This window comes from Microcaecilia unicolor, chromosome 2 (genome assembly GCF_901765095.1).
Source record: "Microcaecilia unicolor chromosome 2, aMicUni1.1, whole genome shotgun sequence".
Classification (NCBI taxonomy): domain Eukaryota; kingdom Metazoa; phylum Chordata; class Amphibia; order Gymnophiona; family Siphonopidae; genus Microcaecilia; species Microcaecilia unicolor.
In genome coordinates, this window is record NC_044032.1 from 383,766,978 (window position 1) to 383,785,485 (window position 18,508).

At 40.8% G+C, this 18,508-nt stretch overlaps 1 protein-coding gene across 1 annotated transcript in view; it reads left to right on the forward strand.

Moving 5' to 3' along the window:
* FRAS1 (Fraser extracellular matrix complex subunit 1) overlaps positions 1-18,508 on the forward strand; it is a 689,426-nt gene that overhangs the window by 623,880 nt on the left and 47,038 nt on the right. The window contains 8 exon segments of the mRNA XM_030190549.1: positions 665-1,009; positions 3,789-3,949; positions 5,567-5,714; positions 6,061-6,266; positions 8,893-9,049; positions 12,629-12,829; positions 16,601-16,788; positions 17,813-18,088. Coding sequence (XP_030046409.1) covers positions 665-1,009; positions 3,789-3,949; positions 5,567-5,714; positions 6,061-6,266; positions 8,893-9,049; positions 12,629-12,829; positions 16,601-16,788; positions 17,813-18,088 — 1,682 coding nt within the window.

Genomic DNA, 18,508 nt, shown 5'->3' on the forward strand with positions numbered 1-18,508 from the left:
TTAAAGATGTTAAACAACAACTACTGTCTCAGTATATGCTGCTCTGAGTTATTGGTATTATTGCTTGAAAACTGAACGTGATGATTGAATGAACATAAATGGACTGTTACCATATACTTGTCTTTCCAAACAGTTGCTAACACTGTCAAATAAGTCTTGTCCCATTGTTGTATCCTTCAACAGTTCCACTGACAATCAAACTCTAATTAATGACGTTTGTGTGGGGTGTATTTTGGTATTATTCTTCCCATGATCTCACAGGCCACATAAAATTCAGTGGCAGGCCACAGGTTGCTCACCCCTGCTCTAGAGGATATCTGAGCTATAAATATGTTATTTATTTATTTATTCATTCATTCATTCATTTATTTGTTGCTTTTATACCCCGGTTGATAGCAGGTTCAGTGCGGCTTACAAAATATGGGTTACAAAGTATCGCAGAAATAACACAGTTGTAGGGTAGTAGAATTATGGTGTGGTTGTATAGAGTAGGACAAGAGGAAGAGATGTGGAGGGGAGGATTGAGGTATAGGTAATATTAGTGGTGAGGATTAGGTTCGTAAATTAAGTCGGGCCGTTTGGATAGGCTTGGATATACTCCCTCAAATAGATGAAAAGTTGCAAAGTGCTATCAATCTATCAGTTATTATTATCTTCATTTCAGGAGACTCCAGCAGCACTGTGTCTGCCATTTGCTATACTGTGTCCAAATCTGCCAAAGGCAGCAGCCTCCATGCTCTTGAGTCTGGTTCTGACTTCAAGTCCAGGGGAATGGACAGAGAGAGCCGGGTTGTATTTGGACCTGGTGTCACCATGTCAACCTGTGATGTCAAGCTGATCGACGACAGTGAATACGAAGAGGAGGAGGAGTTTGAAGTCATCCTTGCTGACACTTCTGAAAATGCCCGGATAGGGAGCATCTCGACTGCCAAGGTTATAATTAATGGCCCCAATGATGCAGCAACCATTTCCCTAGGCAATGCAACATTTACTGTTGGTGAAGATGCAGGTACATTTTGAAAGTCAATGTGTGATATTCATGCAACTCTAGGCATTCCTCAGTAAGCAGCACCATAGATGTATGTGGACAGGGTATTCATTGTTTGCTAAAAGTCATTAATTGCTGATCTGAGGCAGAGATCTAGAAAAACTATTGGGTTCCAGTATTGTTGTAGTGCATGCACTGTGTTTTGCAGAACCATTTATTTTGTATCAGATATTGCCCTGACATGATGAAGAATGACTTCACAATTTAGTAACAAACATATTAAGATAGTAGGGTTTTCGTTTGTGGGGTAGGAAGTTACAGAAATTTAATCCTCCTAGTTTGATCAGTTTCTTATCCCCAGTGGGTTCGGGTGCCAGGGTTTTTAGCCCTTGATATAATCTCTCAAGGAACTCTCCTTACCTTTTGATTCAGCCTTTCCAAAACTAAGGGGGTCTTTTATTAAAGCTTAGCTCAAATTATCTTCAGCAGGGCCCATAGGAATAAAATGGGCCCTGCTGCAGATTACTCAAGCTAAGCTTTAATAAAAGACCCCCTGAGCTCTAGACTAGCTACATTCAGGTACAGTAGCATTTTCCTGTCCCAGAGGGTTTACAGTCTAAGTTGATTCCCAACGCAATGGAGGGTGAATTGACTTGCCCAAAGTCATTAGGAGCATCAGTGGGAGGAGCAAAATGTGAACCCTGGCTTCCCTGGTGCTTATGCTTCTACACTGACCAGTAGATGTCACCATTTCAGGTGAAAAGAAGTTATTGACAGCTTATCTACTCTCCTTTATTTCGGCATACTAAAGAGAGAAATTAAACTGAACAGGATGATAGTCCTCCATTCCTGTCACCAAAGTGGAAGCAGTGAAAATAAGCTTTAGTTGACTTTTCCCTTCTGTTCCTACTCAATAACAAATGGTGCCAGGTTTAATAATAGGACAGTAGAAAAAAGGCAGTCTGACACACACACATTTGGACGGATTTATTCTCAAAACGTCCAAATCGGTATTTTCGAAACCTGTTTTACAGATGTCTATGCGTTTTGTTTTCAGTGTGTCCAAATCACAAGGAGGCATTTCGAAGGCAGGATTAGGGTGGGTTTAGGGAGAGCCTAACACTTGGACATTTTACAGCCATAATGGAACAAAACCAAAATATGTAGGGCGAAAACCTCAACGTTTGGTCTACACCTGTTTTCTAATGAATAAGACACAAAATGGTGCCCTAAATAATCAAATGACTGCTGGAGGGATCCCCTTACTCCCTCAGTGGTCACTGATCCCCTCCCACTACCAAAAAATATGAATTAAAATAGTACACACCAGCCTCTGTTACAGCCTCAGATGTTATAGTCAGGTCCATTAGAGCAGCATGCAGGTCCCCGAAGTAGTGCACTGTAGGCACTAGTGGACCCAGGCCCATACCTCCCCTTACCTGTTACACTTGTGGTGGAAACTGTGAGCCCTCCAAAACTCACCAGAAACCCACAGTACCCACATATAGGTGCCCCCTTCACCCATAAGGGCTATTGTAGTGGTGTAAAGGTGGAGGTAGTGGGTTTGGGAGGGCTCAGCAGAGAAGATAAGGGAGCAACAGTGAGATGTGTACCTGGGTGCATTTATATGAAGTCCACAGCAGTGTCCCATTGCTCTCCAGGGATGTGTGGGGACCAGTCTACTAAAAATGCTGGCCCCTACTATATCCCAGTGGCTTGATTTTGAGCGTTTCTTTTCATAAATGGCCTAAACAGATAAACACACAAAGCACAAAACCTTATTCGAAACAGTATTAAAAAAAAAAAAGATAGATGTTTTTCTTTTTTTGAAAATGGGTATATTTCCTTTTCAGATTTGGTACATTTAGTGCAAAATGTCCAAAGTCTGACTTAGATGCACTATCAAAAATGCCCCTTGACATGACCTGTTCAGTCTGCCCATCCATATCAACTATGAAGCTTTACAGTCCCTTATCACTAACAGAGACACTATATGCTTGTCCCATGCCTTTTTGAATTCAGATACAGTTGATCCAGCACTGCATGAATGTGTCCTTAAGATTTTTTTTGATTATACACTACTGCATTATGATTTTTTATTACCTTTGTTTTTATTGTCAAAAGGTCTATATGAGTTGATATATTATTGATGTTTTATGGTACATTATTTATATGATATAGTATTTATTATCATGATTTATGCTTTACTTTTTCTTTTTTTATTTAATACTTATCAGTGTGTCTGATTAACAGTTTTTACCCCGACCCAACCCTGCCCAGGCGAAACATGGCCACGTATCCCCTTTTGATGTAATAAAGCTTCTTACAGACATCTGCTGTTATTGTGATCTGCTGTGTTGTTGTGCTGCTTTAAGCACTATAGACTGCTGCTTTCAGTTTTGCTGTCTGGTGTTGCTTTTCTGCTCCTTAGTTTTACCTGTGTTTCAAAGCAAGGTTTTCTGGTTTTCATACCCCTACCCTAGGGACCATGAAAAGCAAAAAGCTGAATGTCTCCTCAGCTTTCTGAGGGAGCCAAATAAAGGTTGAAAAACATGTTCGATGTTGTCCCTGATATTCAAATGATCTTATTTGAGAGCATTTCATGAAATTTATTTTGAGATAGCTGAATTGCTCTTGAAAATTCTTGTTTTACTCATAGACACCAGTTACTGTGAACATGACCCTGGTTTGTAAGAGTGTTCTGCCTTGCATCTGACGGCCTTCTGGAATTGCTGATTGGTAGGTTTCTAGACTTGCAAATGAAAGCTTAATTTTAAATATATTCTGCCATATACAACAGGTACCATTGAAATCCCAGTGGTCCGGCATGGCACGGACCTGTCAGCTCCCACTTCAGTGTGGTGTGCCACAAGGCCCTCAGATCCACCCTCTGCTACTCCAGGAATTGATTACATTCCCAGCTCCAAGAAAGTAGAATTCAGGCCCGGCAAAACTGAAGAGGTAAGCAGCTTCATTGTTGTAGTTTGGGACACTGAGAATATATAGTACATTTATTCTGTTTGTAATGAGTCAGCTTTTAAATCAGACCAGGTTAGAAATAATCAGGTGAATGGCATTTGCATGTTTGTGTAGCAACACTTTATAGGGTTATTCTAGACAAACAGGCAGTATCCACCAGTGGAAACAGCACATAGGGCCAGATTCTGTATATGGCGTCCAAAATGTAAGCATGTTGGAATAACGCGCCTAGCTCTAGTCTATAAACTGTGTCTACAGTAAGACGCAGTTTATAGAATAACACACAGGCAGAGGGAACGTGCGTACATTAGGCGTGGCCATATACACCACTGATAACCTGGTGTAAATACCTGCAGCTAAATTTACGCGCGTTCTCCCAAATTCTATAACAAAGTATGTAAAAGTGATTGATACCCCTGACACACCACACTCCTCCCATGACCGTGCCCCATTTTCAGCTATGCGTGTTGGAATTTACATGCACCTCTTTTTAGAATATGCCTAAAAAGAAGTGCGCGCAATTTCCAATTATTGCCAGTTGGTGATAATAATTGGTTGTTATTGGCTAATTGTCATGACTAATTGGCTTGTTATCCAGTTGAGTAGCGCATGTAAATCGGCTGCACACACAATTTAATGTGCGCTTCTCGCTGCACTTTATATGGAATTCGGGGGATAGTGAGTAATTGTGTAAAGGGGAGCTTATGTGTAGGCTTCAAGAATGCCTGTTTAGAGCCTATTCTGTAAAGGAAGGTAGCTGTCTACTTTTTTCATAAAATACTCATGTAGCAAGGCAAATATGTGTGTATATTTTAGTTGCACCTAGAATCCTAAAAACATTGTAACTTTAGTATTCAATAATTTGCATGTGTAACTGTTCACCCCACCCGTGATTCACCTAGACTCCATCCATATGTTTGCCCACCTTCAAAGTGTACTCCATTGCTTTTAGGCACCATTGTATAGGATAGCACATAGGTTGAATATTGGCATTTTCCATGCATATATGCTGGTATTCCTGGACATTTACACATGTTATTGGCCCCTAAATATTGGGGTCCACTTTATACATTTTGTCCAGAAAAAATGAGTCCCCTTACGTAGTTTCAAAATATTTTGCAATTATTTAAATATTTAGTATGATATTTGAAAATACATTAGTATCATGGGATTTTTTCTTAGTTAATTCATAATTTGTGTCAGTGTCCTCCTTCAGCCTTGACACATTCACAAAGTCTTCAATGCCACTGAGCGGTTGGCTCTATTAATTCTGGTGTCTCATTAATTAAGAGCTCAACTGTTTTGTGAGCTTGGTGTGCTGGAGCTCCATCCTGTTGAAAAATAAAATACTCACAAACATCTCGAATTTCAGAACAAGTGCCAAGTCCACGCGTATTCTGTCTATGGTGTGAACACCAACCGGCACTTTGAAAGAGAAACTCATCAATGGGGTAGTTTCCCTTTTGAAAACAAACTTGCAGGTGCATGGGTACAAAGCTGCATGCAGTGGCAAATTCATGTCCCCATTTCACTCCACAAATGAAGGGGGAGGAGAGATTCATAACATTAGGCTAGCGATGCATTTGATATGTCTTTCAGTTCTGCACCTTGACAATCCTGGATGATGTTCAGCACCCGGTCATCGAAGGGCTGGAGACATTTATTGTTTTCCTGAGCTCAGCACAAGGGGCTGAACTGACCGACCCATCCCAGGCTACAATTGGTATTAATGATACTTTCCAGGATGGTAAGTTGTGGATTGAGCGCATTCTTTAGTTCCTGTTCTTACATCTCCACCTCAGAATTAGCTTTGCTGTTTAACTCTAGTTGAAATATCTCCTTTTGTTTATCATTCCAGTTCCAAATTCTAAAGAGTACCATTTCTAAGGACTGGTATTGATAGTGCTATAGTGTGTTAGTTTAGTATCCTTCTCACGTTTTCTTTGTCTACCAACATGGTTTCTACATTGCATGTTGGTTGTATCTTTCACCATCTCCATATATTCAGAGTGGGTGTATCCTTCTCTGTCTTTGTTAATATCTGTTCTTTATTGAAACCAATAGCAATGAAGATGTTGTTCTACTTTGTGCAGTACCGAGCATGCAGTTTGGCAAGGATTTGTACACAGTGAAAGAGAAAGAGGGAATGCTGCATATTCCTGTCATCCGAACTGGAGACCTGAGCTACAAATCTTCTGTGAGATGCTACACCCAAAGTCAGATGGCAGAGGGCATGAAGGACTTTGAGGAGAGGAGGAATTCGGATGATTCGTGCATTACTTTTCTGAAAGGAGAAAAAGTAAAGATTTCAGTGGGGAGAATTGAAATAACAAGTTTCCATTATGTAGCTTCCTTCTATTCCAGAACCTGTGGAATAGTTGTGTCCATCAACCAGCAGGTGGAGATAAACTAAAAACTGAGCTGAGACATCTCTCTTGGCATCCAGTCCAGCTCCTCAGTATTTTCTGTCTCCAGCAGATGGATGTACACACTTTTTAGCCTTTGGTTCTGAGTTATTTACTCCTGGTCCAGTTGGTCAGCTGGTCCCCAGTTGAGCTTTGTGGATGGCTTGAGTCTGTAGAGTCATATCTGGAAGTCTTCAGATCCCTGTCTCTGGTGCCCCGTGAATTTACTTCTTCCCTCCCTTCACTTCTCCCCTGTTTCTTGTGGAGCTGTCCTTTTCCAGCACAACAACATAAAAAAAAAGAAAGAAAGGAGAAGGAAAGTGGTTTGCTGGAGTGCGTAGAACAGAGTATCAGTCCTGATTCTTTCTCGTCTGTGGTAAGACTTGTGGAGACTGTGAGCTTGGGGGGAGCAGCTGGCCATGGTAAGTCTGACTAAAGTTTGACTCAGAAGTGCTTGGAGGGCTGCAAGTACTACTTGGTGCAGGGGAGGGATCCTGACTTACAGCTTGGGACATGTTGTGCTGTGCTTGTGACAGTCGGAGTGAATGGAGACTTCCATGGAGGCAGATAAGTGGTATTCTTGCTGTGGGACCCGCTGGCTGGCATCAAGGCTTTGCAGTGTTTGCAAGCCAGGAATCCCACAGGACACAGAGGAAACAATTGGCGGCAGCACATCTTCAGATTTGGTGCAGCATCCAAATAAGTCAGTATTTTTGGGCTCTCTGGAAGGACTGGTACACAGTTTAATGCAGGAAAGCACAGGAGGGGGTGAAAGGTTACTGTGGAGTACCTTGCCACTCTACGTCTCAATAGGAATGCTGTTATGAAAATCTGAATATGACAACATATAACTTGTTGATTTGAAAGATTTCCCTGGTGAAGACTGTGTTTATCGAAACATGGCCCGTTTTGGGTCATTCTATCAGCAATTATTTGGAGAATAAACTTTGATCACCCTGAACACTGTGGTTGGCTTCCTCCACTTCTTTGGTTTGATTCATGTGACTGTGTGGATTTCATCAGTGCCCTCTGGGAGCTGGACTGGATGCCAAGAGAGATATGTCTCAGCTCAGTTTTCAGTTCTCTATCTCCATCAGCATGTTGATAGACACAACTATCCCACAAGTTCTAGAGTAGTGGGAAGGACTAATGGAAAGAAAATTATCAGAGTAGACCTAATTTCTCCTTAGAGCTGTTATGTTCAATAGCTTTAAGAAGAAATAAAAATGTTAAAGAATGCACTGATGACACGTAGGGAGATCCTGCATTTAATATAGCTTTGTAGTAGGTATGCTTTACTAATATGTATTAATTAGTGTATAAGTTAGAAATTTGGAACATAACACACTTGGTTTAGATAAATGAATGCCTTTTGACAAAACAAGTGCAGTACAACAGCATTGGTTTTTTTTTTTTTTGATTGAATGATTGATTTGTTGCATTTGTTATTCTGCCTTTCAAAATAACATCAAGGCAGTTTATAATTATCCAGATTTTTTAAAAAATGCAGAAAGACAATCCATATCAGTTCAACATAAAAGCAAGTAAACACACAAAAGAAGGTAAGTGAATAGCACAACAATAATTACCAAGTAGATTAACACAAGTCCGGGACACATAAGGATAATTAAAACTATTAAAAACCTAAAACGAAGTTAAAAGAAACTGACCCACATTCAAGATCCATAATTTATCCTCTCTATTAACCTGCAACATCAAAACATTGTTCAAAAAGGTACGTTCTAAGGCCATCTTAAATTTTATTTTTAAGACCTTAAATCTGAGTTCCAGGGAGAGAGAATTCACAGGAGTCATACAACTAAAAGCAGTACTCCAAGTACTGTCTAGCCATAAACTTGTAAATGAAGGGGCCACCAACAAATTAGCCTGAGAGGAACGCAGTACTCAAGATGGCCACTGCTGACTGTCCTGAGTTTGCAGTCAGCGCTGTGGCTGTCTAGATAGCCAATCCACATACACATAGAACAGCCTTTATTGTGTCCTAAGTTACATGGATACTTTTATCTGGAAAGTGGCACTGAAATTCACTACTATTCAGATACATGCCGGCTGCCCCACTTCTAACTAGATAAGCTGTTTTGAATGGTGGCCCCTTACACTGTAATCCTGCACTAACCATTCATTTTTGGGCTGAGAACCCATATCCCCACTGAAGTATGTTGTAATAATGCATCTATATACTGCCAAGCTGGTCCTGACCTCAATCGCAGCATGTGCAACCTGATTTGGGGTTGTGACCCAAATTTTGGGAAGTCCTGGTGTAACCCCTCCAGGGCCAGGGGACTTTGAACTACTATGGAAAATGCATGAACTAAATCCAGTTACTGATCAGTGGAGGATACAAATATAATATACCATTTTTTATTTATGCAATTATTTCAAATAATTAAGTAACACTTGTACAGCAAAGCCATGTAAAAGGAAATATTAATAATAAAGTAATATAAAAAAAAACTAATATATTATGATTAAACATTTTCTATGATCTTTGGCTTTCAGGTAAAAAACTGCACAGTACTTATCAATGATGACTCTGTGTTTGAGCCAGAGGAGCAGTTCAGGGTCTATCTGAGTAACCCTCTTGGGAGCCACTGGAGTGGGGCAAGGACTGGAAAGACTGATGTGGCTACAATCTCCATCTCAAATGATGAAGACGGTAAGAACAGCTCTCTGCAAAAGAGAGTAGTATAAGATTTAAGACATTCTCAGATTCACACCTTTCTGGGGTAGATGAAATGAGGAGCAGATGTGACTGGATCAAAATAATTGTTCAATGAGCCTGAAAAACAGTTGATACTCAGTCCTAGTCATCGAGAGCCATAAATGGTTAGGTTTTCGGGATGTCCCTAATGAATATGCATAAGAGAGATTTGCATACAGTGAGGTAGTAGGCATGCCAATCTCTCCCATGCATATCCTGAAAGCCTGACACATTTGTGCTGGACCGTACCAAGCCATAATTATGCCCCATGGAAGGTTGGGAGTAATTTTTCATCCCCTCCATATTTGTGCCCTATGTGGCCACACTGCTCGCATGGCTGTTGGTACTGTGCTATATTCACAACCCTTGACTGGGGGTGAATACCACTGCTGTAAGTTACTTTGAATGAAATAATACTACACAGAACTATATATACTAGCTCCTGCTCTTGTAACATTTTTATTTTGAAGCTGGAGTCAGTGTCAGTAGATATTTACTGATTCTAACTCCACCTCCACCCAAAATTGCTTCCGACTCTGACTCCACAGCCCTGGGCAGAATTATTTGTTTATAATGAGCATCGTGTAGCCATATAGGGGGCAATCCTATGCAGTATTCTATAATAGCAATTACGCACATAAATTCCATTTTAGAACATTAGTATAAGTCACATTTATGCACTAAACTTTAGGCATGACCACTTACCTCATGTCAAAGGCCGGTGTAAATACATGTGCATAAGTGCTGAGCACACCTCTGATCCATCTATGCCCTTCCCATGTCCACACCTCCCTAGCAGTTTTGCGCTAAAGGATTTGTGTGCTAAATTTATAGAATTACATCTAAGTGCAGTTACATGCATAACTACAAATTAGTAGTAATTAACACCAATTATAACTGTGACAGAACAGTGTGTTTTAAACCTGTAAAATTGCCTTTATTAACTCTTGAAGTGCATTTCTCTAGTTTGTCCAGCAGCTGGTGCATGTTTTATGTTAAAGCTGTTATAGAAAAGTACATACTCTCTTTTAGTTTCACTTAGTGAAGAAGCGAATCTACAGTACTTTGAGCAGTGTACTTTTAAAACTTGTTGACTGGGGTCTGATTGGACTGGAGTTTGAAATTACCCAGCAGTTGTTGCTGGTTGTTGCTTCAGTCTTAGCCCAGGAGAAAAGAGAGACAGATCTCTTTGCTGATGCTTGGTGAACTATATGTCCCGATCTCCCTTAGGTACTTTCTAGGAAGTATGCTGTTTAGTTAGTGTTATATTTGTTCCATATTTCAGTTACCTGTTATTGTTTGCTAATTGCACTATTTTGTTCCACTGTTCGATTTTTAAAAGATAATAAACAATATTTAGTTTTTTTTCTCTCTCTCTGGACTGATAAAGAATCCTGGTGGTTTGAGTGTTGGGTCTGTGAGTGCTTTCAGGAAACTGTGGGACCACTGGGAGTGTGCCTCCAATAACCTAGAAATCACTGGGGATAATTTGAGAGTGGAAGACTTGTCCAGAGGCGGTTGTGACCCAGTCGGTGGGAGTGTTAGTGTAGAGCACAGGCAGCAGGTGCAGGCAGATCTGAGCTGTTCTGGGGATAGACCCTCTAAGTGTCCACGGGATAACCCCAGGTGGGTAGCTAGGCGTTTCGGTGACAATAACCAATTATAATTAGCACCTAATTTATCAATTAAGTTATGCACATAACCATAGATATTTTTTAACCTGCATGTAATTTTGTGCATTAACCCCCAGATTCTATAAGTAGCAGGCAGATTTCAGTACGCAAAATTGCACGCTATTCTGAGATGCGCATGTAAGTAAATTAAGAGCTAACAGTCAATTATTGGCATTAATTGGCAACAATTTGGATTTGTGTGTGCTTCTGGTTATGTGCTATTCTATAAAGATCCGCGAGCAAATCATATAGTGCACAACTCAAAAGGGGACATGGGCATGGGCGGCACAGGGGCATTCTGTAAAGATGTGCGTAGTATTACTGAATACCAGGGATTTGCGCCTAAATTATGCACCAGGATCTACACCAAGTTTCAGTTGATGTAAATCCTCACACTAAAGTTTGGTGCAGAAATTGGCCCTAAGCACTGTGCTGTAAACAGCACCCAACTTGGAGAGCTGTTTATAGAATAGCACTCCATGCGGATACTTTTTTGGCACCAAATTTTGAACACCATTTACTGAATCTAGTCCTAAGTGTAAAATTGTGAATGTAAGATTATAGATTGAGAGGAATACTGTATTTTTATTCTTCTACGTTTTTCATCATGATCTGTAAACCTGTTTAAAAATAGCCGGGTCAATATTCAGCTACTGCAGTTAATGTTATTTTTAAACACCAGCTGCAACAGTCAAAAAATGTCTGGATATTCGGTGCCACGATCTGGATAGTGGCTGGCGCTGAACATCCGGATAATGCAGTCAGCACTGGAACTTATCCAGAACGCTTCAGTATTCAGTCCCCTATCCAGATAACTTAGGGCAGTAGGTTTTTTTTTGTCCTAAGGTATCCAGATAAGTTATCCAGAGTGCGGTCTGAATATTACCATAATCCAGATAAGTTCCAAGATTGTGTTTGCCCACACATCGCCCAGCATGCAATGTGTAAGGATACTCAGCGACACTCTCCAGAGAGCACGTGCTGCTATCCAGTCAAATGCTTTTCAATATTGACCTGAGCATTTTTTGCCTTTTTGCTTTGTGTTTTTTTCATAGTAAAACATTTAAGGGGGAAGTTACCAAGCTTCATTAGGGTCTTAAGTTGTGTTATTTGCCCTTTAATGTGATTTATTGGGCTCTACTGCAGCTTGCCTTTCTCCACCATAGTGATATTTAGGTCAGCACAGATTACATAGTAATGAGATGCAAAAACATGCAAGTGCACATAAAGTAACTCATTAATATGTAAAAACTAGAACGTGACTTGCAGTGTGTACGGGATTCACACTGCAAGTTACATTATGGCCATAAAATGACAGTAAAATGGGTTATTTTACCATGTTGGGAGTATCAGGCCTCCTAGGCCCCCCAAAGAGCCCCCTACTATCCCTACTAGCATTTTGCCTGATGGACCGGTGGTCTTCAAGCAGGCGCAATCTTTAGTTGCTCCTGCCCTGCCAGTGCCATCTCCAAATGGTGCCCCTAGTAGTAGTCTTGCATTAGTATCTCTAGAGATTATGTTTCCATATAAGGGCTGCTGGAATAACATTGCTGGCTGACTCCCGTGGTAAATCATGTTACGGTAAAATCTTGCCTCTTACCGCACCTTGATAATCTTCCCCCTTCAAGTCATGTTCTGTAGCATTATCACTGAATGTCTGTGTCTAACAAGATGTCCAGAGATGGGTAAATTTGCTTTCAAGGCTTCTCACTGTTTAGATTCATCACTTTTTAGAGCAGAGAGCTGTGAAGGGAGACAGGGTGGATCCTAAACCCTTTCTGTCTCTGTGTCACTATAGCACTCTGGTTTTCTTATTTTTACTCCAAACTGAATCTCTGTTTCCTGCATTTGTCTCTTCCAGCACCTACCATAGAGTTTGAGGAAGCTACATACCAAATCCGGGAGCCCCGGGACCCAGACACTGTTGCTGTTTTAAACATCAAGGTGGTCCGAAGAGGAGACCTGGATAGGACTTCCAAGGTCCGCTGCAGCACCCGAGATGGCTCAGCTCAATCTGGTGTTGATTACTATCCAAAAAGCCAAGTTCTCAAGTTCAGTCCTGGTGAGGAAATAAAGGCATTTTCTATGTCACTTGTAACATAGTAAGTGACGGTAGATAAAGACCTGAGCAGTCCATCCAATCTGCCAAACAGTCACACTCGTTATCAATTCATGATTAAATCAACAATGAAAGTGATATTATATACTTGATCACGAACCTTTCTTTGGTGTTTCTGGGACATAGACCGTAGAAGTACACACAGCTCTGTCCTTACGTTCCACCTGCTGGAGTTACCATCAAAGCCCACCCCAGCCTATCAGAGTCCATCTTGGCTGCCCAGCACTGTCCTCAGTTCCAGCTACTGAAGTTGCCGTTGAAGGCCTTTCCTGCCTATCCTGACCTACAAAGTCTGCCCGGCACTGGCCTTAGTTCTTCACAGCTGGAGTCGTCATCCATGTGTCACTCACACATCCACCCACCTGCAGCCATTTAAGGTTTTTTTTGTTTGTTTGTTTTATACCATCAGTTTTCTAAATAGAGTTCCTCTGTGTTCGTCCCACGCCTTTTTGAATTCCAAACAAATATCTCTTGTTTTAGTATGTTACAAACAAATAACATTTACAGCTAGAGTTACTAATGTGTGCCCAACATGGGATAATTCCTATGTGGCACCTATTCTATAAAGGAACGTTGGTGCTTACATTGCATTATAGAATGGTAGTGTAACTGGGTGTATACATGTTTATGCATTTAGGCATCAGCACTTAAACTAACCATAGAGCTGAGATGAATGCTCTCACCTAAATATCGGAGATAGGTTCAAGGTTCGTTTTATTTGATTACCCGCTTAGGGTCAGACCATCAGCGTGGTCTACATAGATAAAATAATAAGCATAAATGCAGCTATAATGTGTAGGCAGCATTATGAATAGAAACACATAGAGCCTAAACAATACATAAAAGCAGACAGTTCTGCTACTGACCGACAAACCCCGAGAGGATCGACTGTATATGGTCAGTTAAACTGTTGAAAGCTTCCCGAACAGATGGGCCTTAAGTGTAGCCTTAAATTTTGGGAGGGTGTCCACTATTCATATTGCCAATTGAATTGTGAAAAGTGCACGGAGGCACCTCGTGAGGTCCGGGGACCACCAACTGATGTTTTTGGCTGGATCGCAGTGGTCTAGATGGAATATAGAGAAGGGAGGACAGCTAAGCTGGAGAGCCTGATTGTAACACTTTGGTAAACTAAGAGCCAAATTTTGGATTTAATTTGTTGGTTCACTGGTAACCAGTGGTCAAGCTTTAAAAGGGGTGTCTCTCGATCAAATTTATGAGCTTTATGGATCAATTTTACGGCAGTGTTCTGAAGTAATTTTAGCCACTTGGTCTCCCTCTGGCCCTGTCCAACTAAGAGGTCATTTGAACAGTCTATGTGTGTGATAACAAATGCTTGAATGAGGAAGCGTAAATCATCCTGATCCAAAACGTGTGTGTAATTTATATTCTATAAGTTATGCACATAAGTGTACTTCCCATCCACACATTTGCATGTTTTGCATCCCATTACTACTTAACCTGTGGCGACTAAAATAGCATCACAGTAATTTTAATCAGGTGACATTAGAGCCGTTTAAAGAGATAAGGGGCAAATAACACGACTTAAAGCCCTAATGTAGCTTGATGAATTCCCCCACACACACATGCAAAATATATAATAAATAATGCCCTTCACCCCTAAAAAAAGCACTGGAGGATGTCCATGATAAAAATAAATTCTCACATATGGGTACTGTTCTTTAAAAAACTTCTAAGGACAAGAAACCATTTTTAGGTAAAGTGACACAAATTAGTGGCTCTCTGGCCAGAAAGCTCAATATGCAGTCAGAGGGGATGTGTGCAGGGAAAACATGTTCTGTTCATTTTTTTTTAATTTTGCTTTTTCACATATTCATATGAATACATTTTTAACCCGCATTAAGAAACATCAATTTCACATGTATTAATGGGTTAATGCACATTAAATCAGTTTTACACAAAATGTTTTAAGGCATCGTGGACGCCCAAGTTTTCCTGGGGACGTCCTCGCAGGACGGCTCCAGCAAGGAGTGGGGAAACCCGTATTATCGAAACAAGATGGGCATCCATCTTTTGTTTTGATAATACAGTCAGGGACGCCCAAATCAGCAAATTTATATGGACCTTAGAGATGGTTGTCCCCAGCAGAGATGGTCATCCCCAGGACTTGGTCGTTTCTGATTTTCAGCGATAATGGAAAGCGAGGACACCTATCTCAGAAATGACCAAATCCAAGCCATTTGGTTGTGGGAGGAGCCAGCAATCGTAGTGCACTGGTCCCCCTGACATGCCAGGACACCAACCGGGCACCCTAGGGGGCACTGCAGTGGACTTCACAAATTGCTCCCAGGTACATAGCTCCCTTACCTTCAGCCAGATGCACTAACTGAACGGAAAAAGCCCTTCCCTTACCGATCCCTTAGCGATTCGGAAAGGAACGGGCATGCATGAAGGAAATTGCATGCAAATGAGCTACTTTCTGTTAGCTCATTTGCACACAGTTTCCTTCCTAAGGAGGGGAAGCCAGTGCAGAGCAGCCAAGCATTATGCATGGCTGCTCTGCACATGCCAAAGACAGCTTCATACATGCAGACAAGCTGTGTGTATAATAGCCGTCTACAAGCTTAGAAAAACACATGTCCAGGTGAAAACGTCCAAGTGCTCGTCAGGGACCTCTTTTTTTTTTTTTTTTTTTTTTTAGAGTATGGGTGAAGGACGTCCTTTGCTATGTCTCCGTCCCTGAGACGGCAGTTGAGGATGTCCAAAATGTGGACATCCATGTCTTCTCACAAACATATGAAAAATCCGCAATCAAGCGGAGAACTCGAATGCCCCACGGGAAAACACAAATACAGGTAAAAAGTGGGATGTTAGAGCACGGAAATACAAATCCTGGAGACAATATCCTAAAAACTTCTTTATTGATGAAAGACTCGACACAACTGTTGTGTTTCGGCCTACAGGCCTGCATCAGGAGTCTATAAAAACATACATAATCAAATAAATCATTCAAACAAATAATGAGCATACAATGAGAATTCAACATATGTCAATATATGAATGTGATGCCATGGGCAGAACACTTGTTGCATTGCACAGCCAGGAAAAGGTTTTTCTTTGATGGGACAAAGCTGAACTATGCGCACTAATATCCCTATGGAAACAAATTACTGCATGACCTGAACATTCTTAGTGTGTTTCTGGTTCTCTCATCTTAAGATCACACATGAAATGACTTTTATATAATTATAAAAAGCTACCTCTCACATTCTAGGAAAGAGTATGCCGCACAATGAAATGATCCCATAGGAACAAAAGGAAAAAGAATCCCTTGAAAGCCAGTATTCTAACACAGTCTCTCCAAGATGTTGCTGTGTAAGCTGGAAAATGGTGTGTTGGATCAACGTTTTATCCATATAGCAGAGAACCAAGCTAGTGGAACTATACATTAGACAAAGAGAATTATAAGAATAGTAGGAATCACACATTGCAGATTTTTATTTTATTGACAATGTGGTCATCTTAGCCTGCTGCAGAATTTTAGAATGAGCCACTGGTTGAAAATGCAGCTGAAGTGGTAGGATCAGCTAGAAACTGATGCCTGAACCTGGTCAATTAACGGTCATCTTCTATTTTGTTCTTGTGAGGGAAACACTTTGTAAATAAGGTCTTGTGATGTACTCATCCTCTTTAATTGACATACCTCATGAAGTCAAGTGAGAAGTGAGTAAATAATCTGTCCTCATTTTGTAGGCATGGACCACATCATGTTTAAAGTGGAGATTTTATCCAATGAAGACAGGGAGTGGCATGAATCTTTTTCCCTGGTACTGGGCCCGGATGATCCAGTAGAGGCTGTCCTTGGAGAAATAACCACAGCAATAGTGACTATTCTAGACCAGGAAGCAGCGGGCAGCCTCATCTTACCAGCCCCACCTATTGTGAGTGTGTTGAACCTTATGTGTTCAGTATAGTGCTCCAGAAAACTGATATTTCATTACAGGAAGCAAAATTCTGATCATGGCCAGCTGAATATTGAGCCCTTAGTGTTTGGGCTTGAATGTATAACTTTAAATGGATAAGTTATGCCTTGGACCTCCCAATGAATATTGACCTCCAACTTTTTATTAGGCAAAAACCACTAGGTCTTTTCTTATTGGTTTAAAAATATGTAGTGCTCCTGTTGTGTAATAGACTTTACCAAAAATAGCTCCCATAATGTTATGTGTAAACTACTTAGTGGCAAGATGTCCAGGTGCTTTAGTATGCTGTCAACGTATTTTTAATGAGAAGCTTCCTGGGTTATTGGTCTTGGAAATCCACTTAAGGTTACACATGTTCACATGTATTTCATCTGCTATATCTCTAGATGGATTACGAGCCAGAAAATGCACGTCTACATTTGAAATTGTAATATATGGGCATATTCCCCTCCTGTCCAACTTCAACATCATAAACACTTATTGCTTTGAGTTGATAAGTGTAGCAGCCTAGCAAAACCAGGCAGCCATATTTAGCCCTTTGGCTATAGTAAATTTTCAAAACCAAATGTCTAACTGCCTAATTCTAAGGTTAAGAGGCTAGATTTCTTGGAAAATCTCTTTCTAGAAGTGTTATTTTTCTCATTAATGAAATCCTAACAACTATTACAAATAAGAATAGAATTGCTCTGTTGTAAGAAAAAAATGTGGAACCCGAGGTCTTCTGAAATGGCAGATGAATGTGGTATGCTTCCAGCTATCGCAGAGAATTGCTTCTGCATTTTAATTACTCTCTCCCTATCCATGAGTACTTTGCAAAAAAAAAAAAAAAATACTACAGCTTCCTACCCCTTTAAATCAGGAAATAAATACTCTGTACTACAGAAGCAGCACACAGCAAAGACAGAAAACCTTTTTCTAGATTCATTTCACCTGCTGCTGTTTACTCCTCAACTAACAGGTACTGCTTTCCTATCTGCTACAGGTGGTCTCGCTAGCAGACTATGACCAGGTGGAAGAAGTCACAAAAGTGGGTATCAAGAAGTCCCCATCTCCGGGCTACCCATTGGTCTGTGTGACGCCATGCGACTCCCACTTCCCCAAGTATAACGTCATGAAGGAGCGCTGCGAGGAGGCTGGAATCAACCAGTCTTCCATCCAGTTCAGCTGGGAAGTGGCAACTCCCACGGATGGCAGTGGAGCCAGATCCCCCTTTGAAACCATCACAGACAACACACCTTTTACCAGCATCAACCATATGGTACATTCTAGATTATCAGATATTTGTAGTTTGTTTGCATGCAACTTCTAGATTAGAAATTAATTTTTAGTACTAACAACTGAAATCCCTTCAGAGTCCAGCTGTATGTGACTACTGTGCTCTCTTTTTACTAAGGAAACCTAACAAATCTTTCTTTTACTGAGACACTATCAGTGTATCACAGAAGCACTTGTTTACCAATATTGCTTTCATGCCCATATACTTAGAAACTAGGGCTGTTCATTTAACATGTTTTAACGCAATTAACGCGTTAACGTTTTTAACTTGTGCTAATAATTTTAACATGATTAATCTCATCATGCTTCTCTCTCCTACTGCTACCCCCCTCCCTCCCCGGTGCTCCTGCAACTTGTTCTCTCCTACCCACTGTCGTACACCTGCAGCCTTTTCTCTCCTGCC